General features: G+C 44.8%; 1 protein-coding gene across 1 annotated transcript in view; it reads left to right on the top strand.

Moving 5' to 3' along the window:
- LOC126278713 (glutamic acid-rich protein-like) overlaps positions 1–26557 on the top strand; it is a 101548-nt gene extending 74991 nt beyond the window's left edge. The window contains exon 3 of the mRNA XM_049978987.1: positions 26196–26557. Within this exon, the coding sequence (XP_049834944.1) occupies positions 26196–26557 (362 nt within the window). The remainder of the gene's footprint in view (positions 1–26195) is intronic.
- Positions 26558–27102: the final 545 nt, after the last annotated feature.

Genomic DNA, 27102 nt, shown 5'->3' with positions numbered 1-27102 from the left:
TTCTGCTACCTACACAGTAAAATAACCAATGACGGACGGACCAAGGATGACATCAAAAGCAGTGGCAATGGCAAAAGGGCATTCCTGCCCAAGAGAAATCCATTAATATCAAATATCAGCCTTAATTTGAGGAAGAAATTTCTGAGAATGCACGTCTGGAATACAGCATTTTATCTTAGTGAAACGTGGACTGTGGGAAAACCGGAACGAGAGAATCGAAGAATTTGAGATGTGGTGCTACAGACCAATCTTGAAAATTAGGTTGACTGATAAGGTAAGGAATAAGGTGGTTCTACGCAGAATCGGAAAGGAATATTTGTTAAACACTGATAAGGAGAAGGGACATGAGGTAATGTCTTCCATGGTACTAGAGGGAGCTGTAGAGGGCAAAAACGGTAGAGGAAGACAGATTGGAATACGTCAAGCAAATAATTGAGGACGTAGGTTGCAAGTGCTACTCTGAGATGAAGTGGTTAGCACAGGGGAGGAATTTGTGGCGGGCCGCATCATACCAATCAAAAGACTGATGACAAAAAAAACCTTGCGACGCAACCAACTTATGGGGGCAAACAGCTAGGACAAACCTACTGCAGCTCACAGTCCGATCCCCCAAAATAATTACCACTAAATCATGGAGGAACAACTTACGGAAGCAACTACCCCACGTCTTACGGAACCCATCACCGCCTTTGACGGTATTTGTGGGGGTTTGGATTGTGGGAGTCCGACTCTTGCAGCCACTAACAAAATCAGACACAAGCAACAGAACACCTTAGCCACACTGCCGATCTTGAGAAGTGAGTTGATACTCAAGCTAGAACAGTTAACACACACACTTTATACTTTGTCTGTCGTATTGCAGTGCGCATTATCAGAAGACAGGCATGTGTAAGTGAAGATACGATGCAGAAGAATGAAGAACCTTCCGCAATAGGGAACTGCTTTTGTTATTAGCCACTAATTAATGGATTGAGTTAGTGATTTCTGACCACCCAATAACGAAGTGCACAATCATCATGTACCTAAAATTCAGACCAATAAGAAAGTTGCATAGAGGCGACATGCATTAATACAGGCATCTGACGGAGAAAACACTCTTGCCAACATCTCGTTTAGTAGAAACAGGCAAGAGAACAGATGGAGATGCCCTGACACCAATAACTGAAGACTTACGTTAAAAAAGTCACTATACAGTCAGACAGTATCATGAAACTAACTCTGTAGGCACGGAATTCACTTTCATAACAACGAATGACATCGTCACTTATTAAACTAACACTGTTCCTGTAACTGACCTTCAAGGTAACTTTTACTAAGGGATACTGACTATTGAGCTGAATATCCAGGGGCTACCCGGGAACCCTGTACCAGTTGCAAGTTGCCTAATTAATGCCTTCCAGCAACTATAAAAGTTTGATTTTCAATATTTCGTGTAGTTATTGACTGTCTTTGACATACGATTTTACGTCTTAACGAGCAGATGTTGGCGAGTGTCGGCAGTTGGCAACTGTGCGCGCGGACACCCAGACTTTATTCGTCAAGCATCTCGAGGTGAGCGCACTCACAGACTTCTGATGAACTTCAAGCGCCTAAGCAGGAGAAAGTTTATTAAAGGCTTGAAATTATGATGCAAGTGAAATATTTAGCACATTAACTCATTTGCAAAGCAGTCAGAAGTTTGACGCCGTGTTATAGACGGCAGAGTCTGAACAGTCGGCAGTTTCCTGGCACATTTACAACAGCTCGACGACAAGGTACTGAATTTTCACATATGAACAACAGGAATATGGAAATATCACTGTAATAATAATATGTGCACCATTACAGTAACTTGTGAACAACAACAAAGTGTGTGGTAACAGCTGGAAATCATATGTTATCCTTATTGTAACAGCATTCGCACTCTGAAAATATTTATGAACAATCTATTTTATTATTATGTAATGTATATCATTCACATTCTTCGTCACTCAAACTGTATAAGGAAAACGTGACTCAGTAACTGTACTCTTGACTGGGGCAATATTTGTACAAAAGTATCTAAAGAGAGAATCGTATGTACATCACATAACAACGATGTATTTGAATTATTGCAAATTTATATTCATAAATTAAGACGAAAGCTAAGTTTAAGTGCAACCAGTTCTGTTTTTCATCGCCAGGTAACAAAATACTTTGTTTTTAAAGTTTCAAAAATTAACAAAGCCTTTACAAAAAAACTTAGTTCACTACATAGGCATCAAAATAAGCTTTACTGCAAACAACAAGCTTGTCATGAATCCAACTGACCAACTAGCATAATAAAAAGAAACTACACCAAAGTAATATATAATTTCCGTGTAGCAATATTGATAACATGTGTAGCAAGCGGAATCATGTGCAAACTAGATATGGACACTGGCTTACTGAGGTTCAGTAGCCTCCACAACACACGCCATCCGTATGGTCACTAAAAAAGCCAGGGTGTCCCACAGTTCCTGTTACAGAGAGGTTGTAGAGCAAACTTTATCCACTAAGTTTCATTAATGAACCCATGTCCGAAAATTTACAAAGTCCCTTCTACAACTTCTACAAGCCTGTAATAGGAACTGTGAAATGTCCTGGGCGTTGTGAGTGGCTACCCATCTTAATATGAATAGTGTAAGTGCAGTGCCCCAATAGTAAGAACATTACAGCAGCTAAGTTCCAAAACAATTTTAATCATTTAAAAAGATAGTGGAAAAGTAGGCTTTAGAGTGTTTCTATGAACATGTGCCTACATTTTCACGTTATAAACAAGCATTATCATAGCATTTCGCGGGCGGGTGCTCTGCCGACTGAGCTGCCGAAGCGCGACTCACGTCCGGTACTCATATCAGCGCACACTCCGCTGCAGAGTGAAAATCTCATTCCGGAATTATCATAGCATCTCTGCAGTCATAAATCATCTTTCAGCAATTACTGAATTAAAGAGGCGACATAATTCAACTAGCTCTTTAGGCCGTGACTGTCTGGAACCAAAAATTGACGATAAAAGACTTATAATTAATCTACCTTAAAATTTCCATCTCAGTTTGCGTGGATATATTTCGTTGCAAAATTTCCACACCAAGCCAAATGCTCATTAACGTAAAAATTTAACAGCATGGTGTGGCAATTTTACAACACACTGCTTAATACATATTAAATTCAACACCAGTGAATGTGCCAAGAGCATGAATGGTATGATATTTGTGACTAAATAAATGGCCAAAATAATGACTTGTTCTTTGATAGATTTAATTCTGAAGTCATGATATGCTGCGTGTTTGTTATCGGTGAAATATTCCTACTTCATTGGCAGCTATAATACAACAAATAACTATCATTTGCCCATGCCATTTACATTAAATGGCACATTACATACAAACAAGTTACGTTATTTGAAATGGTAATTATTTCATTTACATTGATTTAAAATACAATGCATCATGTGGGTCAGTTGGAAATCCACAGCCCCTCTGAAGCAAACTGTTGCTAATCAGAAGTGAGAAATGATAAACCACAAATTTGTATATAGTATTTTCTGGTTAAACATATTAGAGTTCACAAGGAGAAAAAATTAAGCTGCAGAAAAGAAATTCAAATACATGTACAGTATAAAGTAGAGAGAAGACCGGATACTTCATGCACTGTGCACACACAACCAACTCAACCAGATCGCACCGGCTGTGTTGAAACATTGGGAAGGGAATCGCACGTTTGAGGTGCTGGGCTAAGTCTGTATTTCTTCTAAGCTGGCACCTTCCACACCGGACAAAAGTGATACCCACTGTTTCTGCGTAACATGGCATTCAGCCCAATTCAAGTTCGGACACCTCGATGTGCTGCGAGTAACTGCAACGTCTATGCGTGACGGAGAATCGTCGACCTGCAGTCGGCGGCACTCGTGAGCTGCCCTCCGTACACTGCTGTCCTGGCTTCTGTAACACTGACGTACACATTTGTGGAACGGTGAGGCACGTACATGGCTGCAAGAAACGTGCTGCTCGGCAGAGGGGTTCTGACGTGAGACAGTTTTGTGGAAGGTCGTTGGCCCGCAGGCAGCTGACGTTCCCTCTCCGTGTAGGGTGCAGGTAACGGTCGCGCAGGCATCTGGCGAAGCTCTGTAGACATCGTGTCGTCTTCCCGTTAGCAGACTTGCAAAACATTCATCCACAATGACAGTGATCTTTCTCCCAGCAGCGGCCACCAAAATACAAACGATAGGCTCAGGGCAGACATCCGTGAGGTCTGGGATCAAAGACCCAACTCTGAACAAAGTAGCATCTGGGAGACTGCTTACCAAGAAGGTATTGTTTTGGGAGGAAGTACATCGTACTTGGCTCCACCACAGTGCCCTGTCATTTTTACTTCAGTCTTCTCAAACCATCTGGCACCTCCAAAATTACTTTTGTGTTCGTCAGCAATCTCCAGCCTCGTGCACAACGTCACGGGAATTTTCAACAGCAGCCTGCTTTCTGTCACAAGCATTTGTTCACTCGCCACGAAGGACACTTCAGTGCTGTGCTTCTCTCCAGGATTGTCCCTTTACTAATGGCAGCAACATGCAGTTATAGCTCTCCAGTATCCCCCACTGCTTTTGGTGAAGACATCTCCAAGAGCAGCAGGCTCCCACTTACCGTGGTTAACATCTGTCTCTCAAGGGTGGACGGCGAAAGAAGCCTTCCATACACTCACTTTTGATGCAGAGAAACGTCTCCAACTGTGCATCATGTGTTCAAATGCGGAACTGCGAGTAATGGTAGGATCACTGCAGTGTAGACACCCAGTATGTTAGGAGATGTAGCAGTGCAGGCAGCCAGGATTGTATCTTCAGAATCACAGCCAGTACTAAGTTGCTCCCTTTACCACCAGCTTATGGGCTGACGGTGACAAATTAATGCTCATCGACAGCACAGTCTTCACAATGTTCAAATACAAGCATTGCCAAAACTTTCTCCAGATACAATGTGGAGATTCGAAACAATACTACTACTACTACTACTACTACTACTACTACTACTATGCCTGATCAGGTCCTCTTCCTCATAAGAGATAAGATTAAATGAAGAAAATGAAAGACACCCTCCGGCCTCGCAACCTAATACCGTCGGGGTCGAAAAAATCAAGAGTTGGTCAAGAGAGACCGACAGGAAAGGGAACAGAATACGCCTGACAAGCGAGTGGAAGCAATGTCAGACGTGTTTAGTGAGCTGACAGCTAGAGAGAGAGAGAGAGACTTTTTAAATATGGTCGAATACTATTTGACAAACAGAACAAGGATATGTCATATGTAAATCATACAGTATTAAATTTATGCTGAGGCAAGATGCAATATGTTTTCTAATACTGGAAGAACATTCTTTGGTCATGATACAACAATGGGTACATTGTTGCATTACATGCAACATTACAAAACTGAATACCTCCAAGGTACCAGATACTTGTGCTGTTACATTTATTGACTCATTTAAACAGCAATTTTTACAACACAGACAAATTTAACATGTAAAAGCATCTGTAGCCACTACAGGTTACAGCACAGCTGAAAATAAATACTAGTGTTGGAAGACTTTTCTTAACGTCGAGTACAGATGAAATATTTCTGCAGGTTGTTTGACCTGATCGTAATACAACAAAATAATAATTTCCACATTACTAAATTGCAACGTTCGATTGTACAAAATACTGAAATATACGAGGGGCGTTCAGTAAGTAATGCAACAATTTTTTTAACGCAGGTTGGTTTCACTCAGGATTCCAATACACCATATTAGTCCCTGCGATTTCGGCTACAAAACCCTACTTCTCAACGAAATTTCCGTTGTGTCGCGGCCTTGCTGGGAGGGCTCTCTCGCCCACGCACCACCACCACTCCACTCCACTCCACTCGTCGGCGTCTCGTCGCACCGACAGGCTCCCTTGCCCCGCCGCCTGCAGAGTGCATCATTCAGCCATCCGACAGTCCGGATCTCGCACCTTCTGGCTTCCATCTCTTTGTGCCGAAGTAATTTTGTATGCTCCTCTCGGGTGTGCAGACTCGTTTGAGGTCTTGAGACGCCACGGAGAAGTAAAAGTTCATTTCCATTTATGTGGCGACGAACACGCTGGAGGCGTTCCTTCAGCTTCCTCACGGTGGCGCAACACACTTTAGAGTTGACTGTCACACAGTGACAGATGTAATCAAACATAGCAACACCTTCACAGTCCCAGAAGACCGCCACCGTGACTAGTGGGCCAGGATGTGTCTTCGAACTCTTTCTTCGGAGGAGATGGTATGGCGCCACCCACGTATAGCAGTTTTCTTTCTGATTGGAAGTGACGCACCCACGTTTCGACGAAAAATTATCACCGTCAGCCTCCTAACGCGCAGACAGCTGGCCACTTTGTTGCCCTTTACGGCCCTCAGATAGGCGGCGAGGAAGCCAGAAGGGCACACACCCCACTGGTGGGCGAGTAGCAGCGAGGAGTCATCCGACGTCAAGAGTGGCAGCTGTGCGCGGCCGGCGTGCTTCTTTTGTTCCACAACCAGGTCTCTGTAGATGTTCTCCCGGGCCTACGAATATATGCGTTGGTCTGGTTTTGCACCGAGAACTCGACAGGTCTCTACTTCGAGGCTACGTACAGTGCTGCCACTTATCGGAAATCCGCGGAATATTCCTACTTCGGTCCCACGACAAATTGTTAATTTTTAAAACTGACATTGGCTGAGAAAATATGTCCCATTGCTTACTGAACGCTCCTCCTACATAGTGTTACAAATAGAGATTGTCATTACGTGGAGAAAGCATCACACAGAAATAAACTTGGGGGATTTTACAAGTAGTGTGTTGAGAGATACTTTGTAGGAAAACGTACTGCCATTGTGGTAGCTGTAGTAATGTAGGCGGATAACAAAAAATATAGTAACTGCCTGTATACACAGGTTACACAACAGGAAGTAAATATAACTTTCCAGAAATTATTTAGGGTGTTTCTAAATTATCTTAAAGTAAATTTTCTACAAATTAATAAAAGTAATGACAATCACTTTCAAGGTCATTAAATTCTTAAGTATAGTTACACCTTCACCTATAATTTCTATATCTACGTTTATTAAGTCCGACAATCTTATCTGGAGGCTGCGAACTCTCATATAAACATTTTGTAAAAGATGTCAAAGAAAACATCGTCCACTTACAAATGTGCGCCATGTCGCACGAGATGTGACGCACAGACCAAAGTATCAGCCCACACACGAAGCCACACATGGGCAACAGTATGTTCTGTATCAGAGAAAGGAAAGAACAGTACAGTATGTGGAAGTTCCACACCTAGAATAACTCAAGGACGAAGATTCCGTCCTCTCACTGCAGGACATACTGTATCGTGTGCGAACCACAACTAATCAAATCTACTGATAACACAGAATGAACAATTAATCAGCTGTTACAACTTCTGCCGAAGACACACTTAAAGAAAATTTACAAGTCTTCTGATACTTCAACATTAGGCACAGTACAGAGTTACGTGTCGTGCCAATTAGTGTTAGTTGAATCTTACATTCTAAAATACATCAAAATGGTATAAACCAAGTTACTGGACTATAATATTTATACACAGTGAGAAGACTGATAATATCCAGCCCCTCACGATTCTCACCTCATCCTCAGGACAATGGAACAGACATATCAGCAAATACATATATCAGCTGCTTATCTATCAAGTACAATACAAGGCTGACCTATAACGAAGTACAATAATATGTATCCCAAATGGCTACAAAAGCACATGTGGGTAGGATAATTTCAGGCACGAGTGACGAACAACAAGATCATAAAAATATTCTCAAATTAGGATTCATTAAAAGTATCTTCCACATGAAACGTCTTCAGTACCTTTAGAGACTCCAACGCATGAAAGTTTCAGACTGACTGCTTTGCAGATGCACGACTGTTTTGAATCTGACGTTAAGCAGGTAAGGTTTGTGAATCCAAAATACTTTAAACATAATTTCAAGCTCTCATTATGAAACATTTACTATAAAATTTTATATATATCTCCCCATGAATCATGGACCTTGCCGTTGGTGGGGAGGCTTGCGTGCCTCAGCGATACAGATAGCCGTACCGTAGGTGCAACCACAACGGAGGGGTATCTGTTGAGAGGCCAGACAAACGTGTGGTTCCTGAAGAGGGGCAACAGCCTTTTCAGTAGCTGCAAGGGCAACAGTCTGGATGATTGACTGATCTGGCCTTGTAAAAATAACCAAAACGGCCTTGCTGTGATGGTACTGCGAACGGCTGAAAGCAAGGGGAAACTACAGCCATAATTTTCCCCGAGGCCATGCAGGTTTACTGTGTGGTTAAATGATCGTGTCTTCTTGGGTAAAATATTCCGGAGGTAGAATAGTCCGTCATTCGGCCATCGTGGCGGGTACTATTGAAGAGGACGTCGTTATCAGGATAAAGAAAACTTATAAAATTATTCAGATAGTGAAGGGAGACGAAAATTTAAGTCATGGGTGACGAATTCAGTAGTAGGAAAATGGAGAGAAGGAAACTTAGTAGGTGAATATGGATTGGGGCTAAGAAATGAAAGAGGAAGCCGCCTGGTAGAATTTTGCACAGAGCACAACCTAATCAAGGCTAATACTTTGTTCAAGAATCATAAAAGGTTGTATACATGGAAGAAGCCTGGAGATACTATAAGGTTTCAGATAGGTTATATAATGGTGAGAGATTCAGGAACCAGGTTTAAAATTAAGACATTTCCAGGGTCAGATGTGGACTGACCACAATCTATTGGTTATGAACTGTAGATTAAAATCGAAGAAACTACAAAAAGGTGGTAATTTAAGAAGATGGGACCTGGATAAATTTAAAGAACCAGAGGTTGTAGTGAGTTTCAGGAAGAATATTAGGGATTGATTGATAGGAATGGGGGAAACAAATACAGCAGAAGAAGAATGGGTTGCTCTGAGTGATGTAGTAAAGGCAGCAGAGGATCAAGTAGCTAAAAAGACGAGGGCTAATACAAATCCTTGAGTAACAGAAGAGATACTGAATTTAACTGGTGAAAGGAGAAAATACAAAAATGCAGTAAATGAAGAAGGCAGAAAGGAATACAAAAGTCTCAAAAATTAGATCGACGGGAAGTGCAAAATGGCTAAGCAGGAATGGCTAGAGGACAAATCTAAGAATCTAGAGGCGTATATCACTAAGGGTATGGTACATACTGCCTAAAGGAAAATTAAAGAGAACTTTGGAGAATAGAGAACCACTTGCATGAATATCAAGAGCTCGGATGTAAACCCAGTTCCAAGTAAAGAAGGAAAAGCAGAAAGGTGGAAGGAGTATATTGAGGGTCTACACATGGCGATGTACTTGAGGACAATTATATGGAAATGGAAGAGTTTTATGGTTTTAGGGCGCACAACTACAATGGTCATTAGCGCCCAGACTAAGTTAGGAATGCACCGCGAGGCACAAGGTTAAAACAGCAACTATAAGGGACAACACTATAAAAGACATTAACAGGCATAGGATTAAAAAAAACAACAGCATAATCAAACGTCCTTAGACAGGTGTGTCAAGTTGATAAAACGAAGAACGCGAGCAGCAGCTCATGGGTCATCCACTAAAATGGCATCCAGAGTACATGGCAGGCCAAGATCAAGACGCAGTGAAGTAAAATCCGGACAGGACGTTAAAATGTGGCGGACCGTCAGCAACTGCCCACATGGGCAGAACGGCGCCGACGCTGACGTCAGCAGATGGCGATGGCTGAACCGGCAGTGTCCAATTCGTAGCCGGGCCAAAACGACCTCCTCCCGCCGAGAAGGGCCTGAGGAGGACGTCCAAGCCGCGGGAAGAGGTTTCAAGGCCGGAAGCTTGTTGTGCAGCCCAGTCGGCATGCCACAGCGATAACACGCGCCGACAAATGACCCTGCTACAATCTGGTGAAGGGATACCACAAGAAGCCGCCCGAGGCTGGAGAACCGCAGCCTCCGACGCGACATCTGCAGACATTGCCAGAAACCCACATAAAGCAAACCGGAGAACCGTCGACCACCAGCTTCAGAAGAGAGCGTTGGATCCGGTGCACGAAAGGGTGAACCGGATACGGATCACTGAGGCTCTGGATGGCGCTCAGGGCATCGGAGCAGATGACATAAGCAGAATGTCGGAGGCGGCAGATGTAAAGAACAGCCTGGTAGAGGGCAAAGAGCTCAGCTGTGAAGACCGAACAACGGCCATGTAGCCGGTATCTGAAACTTTGTGCCCCGACAACAAAAGAACACCCGACCCCGACGTTGGTCTCAGAGCTATCTGTATACAGGGAGGTCATATTAATGAACTTCGAAGTTCGACAAAACGGGAGTGGTATACTGAACCGGGGGTAACCTCCTTTGGGAGCGAGCGGAGGTCAAGGTGAACGCGAACCTGAGCATGGAGCCAAGGTGGCGTGTGGCTCTCGCCCATTCTAAAGGTTGCAAGGAGTGAAAAATCAAGGTGTTGAAGGAGGCGACGAAAGCGAACACCAGGGGGTAACAAGGCGGAGACATGCAACCCGTATTGACGGTCGAGAGAGTCGTCAAAAAAGGAACGATACGATAGGTGGTCGGGCATTGACAGTAGCCGACAGGCATAACGACAAAGCAGTATATCGCGCCGGTGAGTGGCAACTCACCGGCTTCAACATGAAGATTCTCGACGGGACTAGTATAAAACGCTCCGTTCGCAAGACGTAAACACCAAAGTTGTATGGAGTTGAGGCGGCGTAAGATGGACGGCCGTGCAGAGGAATATACGAAGTTCCCATAATCCAGCTTGGAGCGGACGATCGACCGACATAGGAGAAGTAGGACGGTTCGATCCGCTCCCCACGACGTGCCACTGAGAACACGGAGGACATTTAGAGAACGGGTACAACGGGCAGCCAAATATGACACATGTGGAGACCAGCTAAGTTTCCTGTCAAATGTAAGACCTAAAAATTGTTGTCTCCACAAATGAGAGAGGAATGGGACCGAGTCGTAAGGACGATTGGAGAAACACTTTGTAGCACCAGAAGTTAATACAGACCGTCTTATCGGCAGAAAAACGGAAGCCATTGGCGACACTCCAGGAGTAAAGACGGTCAAGAGGACGCTGAAGACAGCGCTCCAGGAAACATGTACGCCGCGCTGCAATAGATGGTAAAATCGTCCACGAAAAGAGAGCCTGATACATCATCTGGGAGGCAATCCATTATTGGATTGATCGCTATGGCGAAAAGAGCGACGCTCATATCTGAGCCCTGTGGCATCCCATTCTCCTGGCGAAAGGTGTCTGACAGGACAGAACCCACAAGTACCCTGAACTGTCGATCCATTAAAAAGGAACGAATAAAAAGAGGGAGGCGACCGCGAAGGCCCCATGTATGCATGGTGTGGAGAATGCCCACCCTCCAACAGGTGTCGTAAGCCTTCTCCAAATCAAAGAACACAGCCGCGTTGGGCGCTTCCGCAAGAAGTTACTCATAATGAAGGTCGACAAAGTAACCAGATGGTCAACAGCAGAGCGGCGCCTACGAAATCTACATTGTACATTGGTAAGTAGGCGTCGAGATTCGAGCAACCAAACCAAACGAGAGTTAACCTTTGTCTCCATCACCTTACAGACACAGCTGGTAAGCGAGATGGGTCGATAACTGGAAGGCAAGTGCTTGTCATTCCCCGGCTTAGGAATCGGTACAACAACAGACTCGCGCCAGCATGCGGGAACATGTCCCTCAATCCGGATGCGATTATAAGTACGAAGAAGGAAACCTTTACCTGCACGAGAAAGGTTCTTCAGCATCGGAATATGAATAGAATCAGGCCCTGGACCGGAGGACCGTGACCGGGCAAGTGAATTTTCGAGTTCCCGCATGGTGAATGGGGCATTGTAACTTTCACGATTCGAGGAGCGGAAGTTAGGTGGCCGGGAAGTGGTCGCTCAAATATGTATCAGAAAGTGCATACCACTCAAACCGGCGTGCAAGTTGGGTAGTACAGACAGAGGTCCAAATGGGAATAGGTGTGAGAGGTGTCTGAAAGGAAAGTAGGGGCGCCAGTATTAAGGCAGACTAGACTGAGCTGGTTGAAAACGTCTGCTAACAGGGAGCGTCTCGGACAGGATGCTGGAGAGCCCCAAAGAGGATGGTGAGCATTGAAGTCTCCAATTAGCAAAAACGGTGCAGGTAGCTGAGCAATAATTTGCAGCATGTCTGCCCTGGTAACGGCAGACGACGATGGAGTGTAAACGGTGCAAATGGAAAATGTAAAAGTGGGGAGAGTGCACACCGGCGTGCAGGCAGTTGCCGTCCGAATTAACGTGATGGGATCGTAGTAGATATCATCCCGGACCAGCAACATAACCCCTCCACGAGCCGGAATACCTGCCACAGGGGGTAGGGCAAAACGCACAGGGGTAAGGTGTGCCAATGAAATTTGATCGCATGGGCGTAGCTTCGTTTCCTGGGCGGCTACGACGAGCGGACGGTGCAAGCGGAGCAGAAATTTCAAGTCCTCTCGGTTGGAACGAATGCTGCGAATAGTCTAGTGAATAAGTACCATCGTGAGAAGAAGATGCAAGAAGGGGTCACCTCAAAGGCCGCTGAGGGCCTGGCTTCGAGCGAGCACTGCAGCCGCTGGCAGTAGGCGGACAGTCATCGTCCATTTGTTCTATAGGTTCACCGGCCATCTTGTTAAGGTGGCCGGGAGGGGGAGTTTCCTCTGCTGGTGAACAGCCAGATGTTCAGCTACCAACGGTGCGGCCAGGCGAAACGGATGACGGCCTGGGGCGGCAACCGCTGGGTGGCGCAGTAGAAGAAATGCGCCGTGGCGGAGAAGGATAACTGTGCTTCCTATGAGCCTTCTTGGAAGGTCGTTTTGTGGAAGTATTGGTCGATGGCTGTGAGTTCGAGGTACGTAGGAAGTCTGCACGGGACAGTTCCTTCTTTAACGCCCGTGCATCGGACTTCTGGGTCTTCGTCTTGGCAGAAGCTGATGAAGGTGCTTGTGTCTGAGGGACGACGGGAGGAAGTGGAGGCGTCGACCGGGCGACCTTAGCGCTGCCCAAACGGATGACCGTAGTGCTGAAAGATCACATGTCTGCGTCGCCACCTCCCTGGTAGTCCAAGGAGAGGCGAGGCGAGGACAGTACTGTACTTCCCCGCTGGGAGCAACAGGGGCTTCCTACTAGCAAATAGCTTGCGAGCAGCCGAGGTGGACACTTTCTCTTTGACCCGAATTTCCTGTATACATCGTTCTTCCTTGTAGATGGGACAGTCGCGGGAGGATGCTGCATGGTCACCCTGATAGTTCACACAACGAGGAGACTGAAGTGGACAGTCACCCTCATGGGCATCCCTGCCACAAGTGACATTTAGCCACATTGGAACAAGACTGGTGAGTGTGATTGAAACGCTGACACTGGTAGCAGCGCGTAGGTGTCGGGACATAGGGGAGAACAGAAATAACCTCGTAGCCCGCTTTGATGCGCGGCGGCAGCTGAACACTATCAAAGGTCAAGAAAAGTGCCTGGGTCGGTACAAGGTCATTGTTGACGTTTTTCATGACCCTATGGACAACCGTCACGCCCTCCTCAGCGAGGAAAGACTGAATCTCCTCCTCAGTCAATCCACCGAGTGATCTAGTGTATACCACACCACAAAACGAATTCAAAGTGCGGTGAGCCTCCACCCGTACATGAGTGTACAGGAGTGTACAGGAGTGTACAGGAGTGTACAGGAGTGTACAGGAGTGTACAGGAGTGTACAGGAGTGTACAGGAGTGTACAGGAGTGTACAGGAGTGTACAGGAGTGTACAGGAGTGTACAGGAGTGTACAGGAGTGTACAGGAGTGTACAGGAGTGTACAGGAGTGTACAGGAGTGTACAGGAGTGTACAGGAGTGTACAGGAGTGTACAGGAGTGTACAGGAGTGTACAGGAGTGTACAGGAGTGTACAGGAGTGTACAGGAGTGTACAGGAGTGTACAGGAGTGTACAGGAGTGTACAGGAGTGTACAGGAGTGTACAGGAGTGTACAGGAGTGTACAGGAGTGTACAGGAGTGTACAGGAGTGTACAGGAGTGTACAGGAGTGTACAGGAGTGTACAGGAGTGTACAGGAGTGTACAGGAGTGTACAGGAGTGTACAGGAGTGTACAGGAGTGTACAGGAGTGTACAGGAGTGTACAGGAGTGTACAGGAGTGTACAGGAGTGTACAGGAGTGTACAGGAGTGTACAGGAGTGTACAGGAGTGTACAGGAGTGTACAGGAGTGTACAGGAGTGTACAGGAGTGTACAGGAGTGTACAGGAGTGTGCCCCGAAGCAGTTTTTGTGCCTGAAAGACTCTCTCAGTTTCTAGTAACAAGGTACCATTACGCAACCTGGTACAAGACTTGACCGATCTGGCTATGGCATCTACGCCCTTCTAGATAAAGAAAGGGTTGACAGAGGAAAAATCCTTTCCGTCCTCAGATCGAGAAACTACGAGGAACAGTGGGGCAGGCGGTAGTACTTTTGTCACTGGTGGCTAGTCAAGTTTCCGCTTGTGGGCAGAAGTCGAGAGAGACGAAGAGAAATCCATTGCGGAGGAATCCCCCATGATTGCCAGCGTCCCCAATGGCGCGCTCCTTCCTTTTGGGGGCCCTTCCAGAGGGCACTTCCGCCTTAGGTGATTGTTCACACCTCAGGTCACACCTCTCGAGAAACGGACGGAGGGACCAATCGGCATGGTCGGAAGGTGTCAGCTCAGGCAATCACCCCTCCCTGGGCCTGGCCTTTACCAGGGGGTACGTGTGTGCCTTACTTGTCTACCCAGGGCGGGGAATTACGCGTTACCCCGTCACCGGCTACGCATGCGAATGCGTTGGTCGGCCTTCAGGCACGCACAGGGAGGAAGTAAGGAAGAAGAGGGGAAAAAAAGGAGAGAGGGGAAGAGAGGACAGACTGTCTCAAGGCGGCATGGAGAAGTAAGACAGTGAGGTGGAGAAGAACAAAAAGGAACCAACCAAAGGAAGGAAGAAAGAAACCAGAAGTGAAAAACCAAAATGAACGCAAATATAGGTCGTGGAACCCTCCGTCTCTGGATGCAGGCGCTAATTACCCCCTTGAGGGGGAGGGACTTTTTTAGTCGCCTCTTACGACAGTCAGTAATACATCGGGCCTATTCTAACCCCCGGACTCGCAGGGGGGAAATGGAAGAGGATGTAGATGAAGATGAAATGGGAGATCGATACTGCGTGAAGAGTTTGATAGAGCACTTAAAGACCTGAGTCGAAACAAGGCCCCCGGAGTAGAAAACATTCCATTGGAACTACTGATGGCCTTGGGAGAGCCAGTCCTGAAAAAAACTACCACCTGGTGAGCAATATGTATTAAACAGGCGAAATACCCTCAGACTTCAAGAAGAATATAATAATTCCAATCCCAAAGAAAGCGGGTGTTGACAGATGTGAAAATTACCGAACTATCAGTTTAATAAGTCACAGCTGCAAAATACTAACGCGAATTCTTTACAGAAGAATGGAAAAACTAGAAGCCGACCTCGGAGAAGATCAGTTTGGATTCCGTAGAAATGTTGGAACACCTGAGGCAATACTGACCCTACGGCTCATCTTATGAGCTAGATTAAGAAATGGCAAACCTACGTTTCTACCATTTGTAGACTAAGAGAAAGCTTTTGACAATGTTGACTGGAATACTCTCTTTCAAATTCTGAAGATTGAAGGGGTAAAATACAGGGAGCGAAAGGCTATTTACAATTTGTACAGAAACCAGATGGCAGTTACAAGAGTCGAGGGACATGAAAGGGAAGCATTGGTTGGGAAGGGAGAGAGGGCTGTAGCCTATCCCCTATGTTATTCAATCTGTATACTGAGCAAGCAGTAAACGAAACAAAAGAAAAATTAGGAGTAGGAATTAAATTCAATGGAGGAGAAATAAAAACTTGTCTCTGACAGGATTACAATGTCATCGGCGACGTCAAAGGACTTGGAAGAGCAGCTGAACGGAACATCAACAGAAGCAAAACGAAGATAATTGAATGTAGTCGATAAGTCGCGTGATGTTGCACGAATTAGACTAGGAAATGAGACGCTTATAATAGTAAATGAGTTTTGCTATTTGAGGAGCAAAATAATGATTGTCGAAGTAGAGAGGATATAAAATGTAGACTGTCAATGGCCAGGAAAGCGTTTGTGAAGAGAAATTTGCTATCATCGAGTATATACTTAAGTTTCAGGAAGTCTATTCTGAACGTATTTGTATGGAGTGTAGCCATGTATGTAAGTGAAACGTGGACGATAAATAGATTAGACAAAAAGAGAATGGAAGCTTTCGAAATGTGGTGGTACAAAAGGATGCTGAAGATTAGATGGGTAGATCACGCAACTAATCAGGAGGTACTGAATTGAATTGGGGAGAAGAGAGATTTGTGGCACAACTTCACAAGAAGAAGCGATCAGTTGGTAGCACATGTTCTGAGACATCAAGGGATCACCAATTTAGTATTCGAGGGCAGCGCGGAGGGTAAAAGTCGCAGAGGGTGACCAAGCGATGAATACACTAAACATATTCAGAAGGATGTAGGTTGCAGTAGGTACTGGGAGATGAAGCTTGCACAGGATTGAGTAGCATGGAGAGCTGCATCAAACCAGTCTCTGGACTGAAGACCACAACAACGTACCTCGCCCTACGATGTTAAACTTTTGTCGTAAGGTTATACCTCCGAAGTACTATATTATGACAATTAGAAGTTACTCCATATTTGTATGAAATACTGAAAAATCAAAGTTACATATGCAGCGTGCATCTGGTATTGGGTCATGAACCGCATTATTCATTTAGTAATACAGACAATAGTATTTGGGTACCAAAACACCTTTTGTCCCCCTGATTCCTTCAGCGACTGATGTGTGCTAAGATCTGCCTGCAGTTGTGAATGGTGTGTGTACAGCAGAAATGTACCGTATTTGCAGATGACGCCATCATTGTAACAGAATATCCGTCGAACACAAATTTCATCAACATTCTGTAGCAGGTTTGTTAATTCCCTTCCTGCCAACGTAAGAGAGAAACCTTAGGCAATTTACACGAAGTCACGGAAAGCCAAACAGACGGTCAGTGACACTGAATAATCACCAAATAAAGATTAGATACCATCAAGTTCTTGGGCATTCACTTACACGGCAAATCACCCTGGGAACGTCACATTTATTAGACTGGAGAGTGTCAGCTCCGCAGCTATTGCTCTCTTTCTTGAGGTGAAGAGGTCAGAGAGGTAGCTTAATCTGCTTCTGTGCACTCCCTAGTGGCTAGGTTGTATAATATCGTCGATACAAAGTACCACCGTACCTATTGTGAAGGAGAAGTACCCGTACATGTTTGAATGTAATATCGCTGACAGAAACAATGCGCAATAGCGTGCGCGGCGAAATTGGTCAGTAGAGTTTGTGGGTGGGTGGGTGGGCGAGCGGTAGTGGGTGCTGAAGCAAACGAAACCCGCCGCCAAGTCTTAGACTGCGGCGAAGAGTCGGACGGAATAGAGCTTCTACTGCACGAGATTAATGTAGCATTAAACGAAAGAGACTAACAGTGACAATGGGCCCTAAATAACTGTAGATAATGGAATTTTGAGGACAATGAACTCTACCAGGATTACATCCGGTGCCCCTTATCAAACAGCTTAAACATTTCAGACACACTAAAGTGAACAAGCTAAAACAGACATGAGCGTCAGCCACGCGAAGTGATAAACACATATCTGGAACATTTATGTATCCGAAAATTATCCGGAACGTGAAGAATTTGAAACACCTTTCTTAAATTTTGGTCTCGAGAAAAAACAAAAAACTTCGAACATATGCCGGAGATAGAGTGCAAAATCAATGGTTACAGCCTGCCACAAGCACAAGTCGTAATCTGAGAAGTCGTAATTCAGTGAAGCAAATGAAGTTTTGGAGACGGCCCGCTCTGAAACTGAAGTAATGGGAAATGGGTCAGAAGTCGCAGTGAGGACTATCAAGTGCAAACGCGTCACTGTGGCTAAAAAAAAAAAAGAAAGATTTAAAGAGAGAAGAAAGAGAATCAAATACATTTTGAAGATGATGGGCTATTATTTGGGTTTAGGGGTCGCTCCACAGCATGGTCATCAGCGCCCTAACGAAAAGTAAACATTCAAGTCTCGTGGGTGGAGACGAAGGCTCCCACATGGGGAGCAGTTTATGACGTATTGAAGTCTGCCGCCCTTCTCTACCAGTTTAGGGATGGGGCCTGACAGTTCACAAAATTTCACAATTCATGGATGTTAAAATGAACAACTTTAGTTGGAAAGACCACATAGATAATATTGTGGGGAAGGCAAGCCAAAGGTTGCGTAACATTGGCAGGACACAAAGGATGCAACAAATCCACTTAAGAGAGAGCTTACACTACACTCGTTCGTCCTCCGTTAGAATATTGCTGCCCGGTGTGGGATCCTTACCAGGTTGGATCGACGGAGGACATCGAAAGGGTGCAAAAAAGGGCAGCTCGTTTTGTATTATCACTTACTAGGGGAGAGAGTGTGGCAGATGTGATACGTGAGTTGGGATGGAACTCATTAAAGCAAAGACGTTTTTCGTTGCGGCGAGATCTATTTACGAATTTCAGTCACCAACTTTCTCTTCCGAATGCGAAAATATTTTGTTGAGCCCAACCTACATAGGTAGGAATGATCATCAAAGTAAGAGAAATCAGAGCTCTAACAGAAAGGTTTAGGTGCTCGTTTCTCCCGCGCACTGTTCGGGAGTGGAATGGTAGAGATTGTGGTTCGATGAACCCTCTGCCAAGCACTCAAATGTGAAATGCAGAGTAATCATGTAGATGTAACACTGGTATCGGTATCTGGGAGGACGGTGGGCAGATCTCCAGCGAGACCGAGGGTTGCCCTATTATCAGTATACAGGCCACATGTAGCCGTAATATGTTGAACTGGAAGCGGCACACCACGAACTTCACAGAATGGTGGATCCTCTCTCCATAGGAGGAAGCCACGTGTGAAAGGGCTATGCCCGATGCGCAGGCTGGTAAGCAAAACCTCCTTCCAGCAGCGAGGCTGGCACGAAGTCTGCCGAGCCTTTGTAGTCGATTTGAGCGACCATTCAGTCTCCCACTGGCACATGATGCATCTTACATCCGTCAGAAAATGACAATGGCGTGTAACGGGATGGGACACTGATGGACAGCACCATTCCAACATGCTTCCTTGGCAGCTTTGTCATCCATGTCGTTATCCTGTATCCCAATGCGGCCAGGTGCCCAAGAAAAGATCACCACCTTGCCACAGTGTTGGAACCACTGAGGAGTCATGGACGAGACACTTTGAGAACCCTATCAGGGAAAACCACAGAACAACCGAGAGCATTCCCCCGATGGGATCCATTTGTATAAATGATAAAACTATGGTACATACTTAAAATTGTTTTCGTCTAAGTTGTAACAACCAAATCTGGAGTACAACTTTTCGTGTACTGTGTCAAGCTTAAAATCACTTTGGGCCTCTGAAGACACCAAGGCGGCAGTGCGTCCCATCCCTGGGTGTAGATTTTCATGCCAGAGAAGTCCAGATCCTTGAGGCAGGCCGTAGCACATGTGCCAAATGGCTGGATCGCTTGGGGGCCGATTCCATAACAGTCGTTCGAAGTGGGTTGGATCACTGAACTAAAAGATAACGACTGAGGCAACGCTGAGTGTTTCAGCGCCTGTCGAACCAAAAAGGATACGTCGCCACATCTAGATTGGTGGTTCACCACTAAACCAGACTAAACTGGGCTGGTCTGGAAGGACCTAGTCGATATCCAAATGCCCTGATGGTAGACAGCTTCTAACATCCAGAGGTTGGAAGGATACGCTGGCAGATCCAGTCACACTGCCATAGGCTACTCATGATCGAACAAATGCCCTTTAAAACTGCAAGAGGCGGGACCTGTTAGCGCTCTGTTTTTCCGCAAAGGAATTTCAAAACATTCCACAACCTGAAGGCCTTTGTTTGTAGGTCCTTCAGATGTGGGAGCCATGTTAATTTCGAGTCAAACAAACTCAAAAAGCGCACTATCTTTTGAAAAAGACGAATACAGTCCCCCATTGTAAGCTCTGCTTGGTTAAAACTCCGACGAGCACGATTAAAATTGACACGCACACACGCACAGTCTTCTCAGGTGAGAACCGAAAACGAGTTACCTGAGTCCACGTTTCCAGCCTCCTAATGGTCAGTTGTAGCTGCCTCGTCGGAAGATCAGAGGAAGAGCAGAAGATTGCAAAGTCATCCACAAAGAAAGAGCATTTGACAGGGCTGCTGACTGCAGAGGAAATGCCATTGATAACGATGGCAAACAATGTGACACGGAGGATACTGCCCTGGGGCACGACATACTCCTGAAAACTGCAATAAGACATGGCATCTCCAATGCGATAACGGAAACGCCGGTCCTCGAGAAAGGATTTGATCAGAAGCGGCAGGCGTTTACATAGTTCCCATTCATGAAGTTGGCGAAGGATGTTTTACCTCCAAGTAGTGTCTTATGCTGTATAGAGGTCAAAAAATACAAACTAAATGGTTTCGGACTAAGTAGGACTCCTGTATCTCTGTCTCCAGTAGAATTAAGTTGTCAAGAGTGGAATCCTAGCGCCCAAAACCGCACTGGGAGCGGCTCAGGTGGCCTCGGGACTCGAGCAGCCAGATGAGGCGGCGGTTGGCCATGCGTTCAAGAGTTTTACCCATACAACTAGTAAGGGTGACTCTCTTAACTGTTAGGGGCGCTACAGTCCTTGACTGGTTTCCAAAATGGGATTAATATTGCCTCCTTCCTAGTCGTGGGGTACTGTCCACCAAACCAGATCTGAAACGAGAGATGAGATGACCTTTCGCTTCAGGGCTTAGATGAAGCATGGTATAATGGATATCATTAGGTCCCAGAGCAGTGACTCTGGCTGCAGGTAAAGTTGACTCCAGTTCCCACATGGAGAATGGAAGGTTGTTGACTTCCTCATTAGACGAGGAGAAATAGGACTTGCTCATCTCTGCAGTTTGATGGAATACGTGAACAGCAGGAGCTTTTCTGGATGACTTAGTAACGGAAAAGAAGTGTTCAGCGAAAACGTGGGCCATGTCTTCTGACGTGCCCACCAAGACACCACTATTTGACAATGATTACCCTTGCCTGAAATCCATCTTATTAATTCCCAAATATGCAGAGCGCAAGTGGACGATTAATGGAAGTCTTAAATGCTCTCCAGGAAGCCCTCTTCCGTTCTTTGATCTCTAGCCTTGCATGTGCTCTCTGAGACCTGAAAGCATGAAGACTGTCTGTAGTTGGACACTGAACTTCCACAGAGCTGTCCGTCTGGCCCTGATTGCCAATGGACAGTCGTCATTCCACTGAGGTACAGGCCGTCGTCCGAGGTGGTTACTAGAGCTGGGGATGGGCTCTGTGGCAGCCCTTTGGATCTCATGATGATATGGGCCACCACCTCCTATGCACAATCCTTTAGTTCAAAAACAGCCTGTCGACTGTATTGTAACCTATTTGTCCTTTGTATCAGCCACCTGCATGGTCTCGAGTTCGCCACCATCCTAGTTGGTAGACGGATCCACACTGGAAAGTGGTCTCTAGAATGTAAATCTGGAGCCTCTTCCCAGTGAACTGAGTCTGCAATAACTGGGAAACAAAAAAGGTCAATAGCTGAAAAAGACCCTGCAGTTGTGGAAAAGTGAGTCATCTAACCCGCGTTCAGAAGACAGATATTCTCAGCATGGACGAGTCGCTCGATCATCCGTCCCCTTTAGCAAGTAATAGCCGAGCCCCACAGCACACTGTGGGCACTGAAGTCCCCCCCCCCCCCCAAAAAAAGGAAGAATGGGCGTGGGAGTGCCTGGAAGAAGTCTGCCACAGCGTCAAAACCGTCATTGGGAGGCAGGTACGAAAAACAGTCATATTAAAAGGTGAGAACTTCCACAGCAATTGCATGGTCGTGGTAAGAGGGACATGAGAGCAGTGGCATGTGTCATCAAGGATCCTGTCTCCAGTAGTATCGTCCTTCCTGTGTATGTGGTAGCCCTGTAATGCAAGTTTCTGTGACTAAGGCGTGTTTCTTGTAAGCAGGTGCAGAAAGTTTTATCCTGGACCAGCACCTGCAATGTGGGCGATTTCCATTCTAATTCCACAGCAGCACAGAAGTCTCTGGAAACCTTTGGTTAGCGATGGTGGTTCTTTCCTTTCTCCCTCGGAGGCGTTGATTTACTGGGGAGGTCAGGGGAACGTTAAAGGGTTCTATGCTCTCTGGTTCCTCCGATTGGAAGTCCATATCCTCAAGAGCATAGTCTCCATCCGGAAGTGAGAAAGCTCGTCGGTTCGACGATTTACCTGCCGCTTTCCTGGACCTAGCAAACAAATACGTTCTTCGAAAAGTAGTTCTGACAATAGGAAGCGGTTGCCTGGGTTGCGCTGATGGATTACTCGGCTTCTGATGTTGGGGAGTGGTATGTGGCTTAGGTGATAAGCCTACTGCTGACGGCTTCCGAACGACGTCAGTTGCAAGTGCAGCGTTTCCCCCGCAGGTACATCGACAAGTGCATAGCATCACATGGGTTTCGGAACAAAAGGGCGAACCTTAAGGCGGATGTAGTCTGCAAGGATATGTTCCGGTAATTCTAGAGTACTAAACGTTAGAATGGCCGTTGCCGATTTTCCAACTTACCATTGACTCTCCTCATACAATTCTGCAACTCCGTGGTTCCCACGTTCTTCTTCTCACGTAACTCCGTGGGGTCCACCATTATATCAGAACACGTAACTACGCCCTTACTAAAGTTAAGGGTGTTTTGCAACTCAGCCTGGACTGGGCAGTCACCTAAGGCCTTACATCCCATAAGCTTCGACATTTGGTTGGAATTAACAGTTTCAACTAAAAGCGTTCGATTACGAAGTCTTTTGACGCTTTTCAGAGACCCAGCAATACCTTGCAATTCCTTGTGAATATAGAAAGGCAATATATTCTCAAAGCTTTCCTTATTTATCTTGATTACAATGAAAGCGTTATGGCACACTAATGACCTGTTACTACGATTCTCAGGAGTCTTTTCGGGAGGACTGACCAACCGAGCTCTCTCTGAGGAGTGGGTGTAGGTGCTGCCTGACCGTACACCCGTACACGGAACGTCAGGAGTAGTAGGTTGATGAGAGTTGCACAGGGATCCACGAGACGCTGGGGAAACAACCGTCGACCCAGGCAGAGCCGTGAGTGCCTGAGCAAGCGTCGTACAACTGGGGGCCGGCAGGTGCCCCAGAGGTTGGCCGCTAGAGACTGTTTTACCTCAACACCCATTCACCACCTCAGCACGTAGCACACCTTGAGGTTGAGGTTCTTTTTATAGAGTTGTGTACCTTCTTCGCGGTCCAGGCCATGAAGCAGAGACCCCTGCGTTCTCCAAAACTCTCACCATTCAACCGCTGCGCCGCACGGTGGTCGCTGAACTATAACCAGAGCTTGCGGTGACAGGACCGGTGGCGCTTACCAGTCCCCAGCTCAGGAACCCCGGGGTCGCGAAGCACCTACTGAGCAAACGAATGCTGAGCCTCTGAGAGGACATTTTAATGCCTTTCATAGTAGTCCAAATATGGGGAATTTGGGACAACAGCCAGCGAGGAGGAGGGGAGCTATTTCAGAAAATTCTACCCACTTGCATTTTCAGTATCACCCGCATATTGTCCTTGCTGTGAACAAAGTAAACCCATTAAAGGCCAGGCACTGACAAACCTCAGAATTCAGAAGTACGAGCAAAGTGTATCCATTTCCGTATCAATTAATATCAGTTTAGTTCTCAGAATTGCCCGGCTCTGAACAGGTTTGTAAATACATTCTCTTACACTTCATTTCCGTCAAACCAAGATTGACTAGTGGAAGGGACAGGAGAGGAGAGAGTAAGGATACGACGCGGGAGATGATTAGGGTGTTGCATTCGTAAATATGAGGTTAATCGTTTTCGAAAAAAGGAGTACTGGAACTTACAAGAATTCTGAGGAAGACACTGGTCTTCAGGAAAACCATTACAATGCTCTGACTAGTATTCAAAGTAAGATTAAAATATCAGTGGACGTGCCTGAAGCTAAGCGGGGGGAACGGGTAGAAATATTAAGATGTTACGTCTATCTATTTTCAAAAACATCTTGGCTGATAATGCACTAGTGGAAGTGAAGTTAAGAATCATGAGCGGTTCCATAGCAAATCGTAACCAGTACCTACAAAGCAGTAGTTAATAAAGCAACTAAAGGGATGAACATCAGACAGTTGACGTTTTAATCCAATGCACACTGTAACGGAAAGAGACGGCAGTGCGCATTTATTCACTGACGCTCATGGCGGAATGATGCCGTTTATTGTAGAATGTGACCAACTGGAAGGTGAAGATATAGGAGGAAGTGTACAGCCTTTATGTGGAACCCAAGATGTTACCAGTTTAGAGGAATGCCTTTCGATCTGTCTACATCAGGGGCCGTTATGAGAGCACTTTATGAAGTTCCAAGAGAAGAATAATAGGCACATTCAACATTATGTAGACGATATTGTGATTAGTACTGCCTTGGGGGAGAACCTTTAGACATTCTATGCCATATATTTTAAGCGCTTAACGGAGCTGGAGTCACATTTTAAGTCGGATAAATAAGAATTCGCCAGGTCGCGATTAAATACCTTGGACACATTTTTTTCTGCGGAACCGAACCTAATCTGACGGAAATGGAAGCAGCGAGAAACTTTCCTGCACCGAAGTGCTGTAGACAAATGAAGTCTTCTCGGTTTGTGCAATTTCTATCACAGTTTTGATACTCAATTTTTTTCTGAAGTGGAATAAGGAACATCCGAGTTAACTAAAAACCAGTTGTGAGGCACCGATACTTTGCCAAACTGGTTTCTACACTGGTACTAATTCCATTTATTTTTACCTTGGCGCAGAAAAGTACGAGGTTAACAGAACCGTCGTAAATTTTACTGTCGCATTCGCAATCCGTACACTCACTCACTGGGAGAGGAAGTACATATTCACTGGAGAAGAGAGCATTTCCACTGAAAATGTTTCGCTGGTACTGGGATGAGATAACGTTACAGAGCATCAAACACTTTCATTCTTCCTAAATTTGTACCTAATGAACAGCAGGCCAACGCATCGGTTGTTATCACTTCAAGAGTGTGATTTTTAAATTCAGCACATACCGGTACAACAAACACAATTGATCAGCTGCTCCTTAAAGATTATGAGAGGGGAAACAAATGCGTTAAAGTTGTGTATATCAGTAAAAGCAAGTGATCATTCTTTTTGTGATGGATGTAGAAGGCGAGCTTTTTACAGAAAATTTTCTACGTAGTATCAGGTGGGAGCAGGTGGTCATTGAAATTCTTAAGATAATCAAAAAATATGGTGATCCTGTTGCATAGTGTGCTTTAAAATGCGAACACTTTTCTCGTACAAAAAACCCAATTTGGGTAGAACAGCAGGAACTTTCAAAAAGCGTCGGAACCTTTGAATATTTTATGTCAATTGCGTTCACGATAACATACCCCCCCACCCCCCCAGACCTCTAAAGTGTGAGAGCGTAATTAACTTAAAAACTTTAGGTCTCGCCTCCCTCCCTCATTCTGAAACCTGAAAAAAAAGAGTAGCGTTTATATCACATCTCAATGGTGTCGATTTGTGCCATCACTGACCAAGTCATCGCAAGGCATATGCATTTGAAAATAACTACTCCATTAAAAACACTTATGAGATCATCAATAGTATAAAAGATATCCCAGTCACAGCTAAATTTGCATCTGTTGACGTAGCAAACCTATATACAAACGTACCTGTCAAGAAAATAATTAGTTTAATAAGGAATAACTTACTAAAACATGGGACAATGGGTAGAGCTGAAATCTATGACCTCTTAGAGATCTTGGAACTTATATTGTCACCCAACTACTTCCTGTTCAACAACAAGCTTTACATTCAGGAAGATGGACTGGCAATGGGTAGTAGTCTTGCAGGCTTGCTAGCAGACATATATATCAATAACCTTGAAAAGAACTTTTTAGGTCCCAAATCCAACTAAAAGATAAGCTGCTTTATTACAAACGCTATGTTGACGACACACCTATTCTGTTCAATGGAGCAACAGAAGAAATAGATATAGAAATAGATATAGAAATAGATATAGAAATAGATATAGAAATAGATATAGAAATAGATATAGAAATAGATATAGAAATAGATATAGAAATAGATATAGAAATAGATATAGAAATAGATATAGAAATAGATATAGAAATAGATATAGAAATAGATATAGAAATAGATATAGAAATAGATATAGAAATAGATATAGAAATAGATATAGAAATAGATATAGAAATAGATATAGAAATAGATATAGAAATAGATATAGAAATAGATATAGAAATAGATATAGAAATAGATATAGAAATAGATATAGAAATAGATATAGAAATAGATATAGAAATAGATAGAACTTAATAAAATACACAAAATCTAATTCACAGTAGAATATGAAACACCGGAAGGCATTAACTATAACAACCTCAAAAATCAGAAGCATAAATTTCAAATTTTCAGAAAGCCAACAACCACCAATCTTACCACACACAAATCCTCTTGCCATCCAGAGCAACATAAAGCATTCTTCAGAACAATGGTTAATCGCAAGCTTAAAATCCCAATGGACACAAGTGAAAGAAACAGAAATACACAGCACCAAAACCACCATACAATATCAAAAGTCAGGTGTGTACAAGCTCACTTGCAACTCGTGCCCAAGCTTCTACAGTGGACAAACTGGTAGAAGCTTCACAACAAGATTTAAAGAAAACACAGATGCACTCTGTCTTAACAACCTGAGTAAGTCCAGCTTTACCTCACATCTTGCCCAACACAATCATTCTGCAAACATAGAAGAGAATCTCCGAATACTCCATTTTGCCAACAAAGGCACAATACTTTACCTTCTTGAAGAAATTGAAATATTTATCTACACAAATACAGCACCTGACTACGTACTCAAT

Source organism: Schistocerca gregaria, chromosome 6 (assembly GCF_023897955.1).
Source record: "Schistocerca gregaria isolate iqSchGreg1 chromosome 6, iqSchGreg1.2, whole genome shotgun sequence".
Lineage (NCBI taxonomy): Eukaryota > Metazoa > Arthropoda > Insecta > Orthoptera > Acrididae > Schistocerca > Schistocerca gregaria.
The sequence above is the reverse complement of the archived record's forward strand: the minus strand, read 5'-3'. Positions and strand labels throughout refer to the sequence as shown.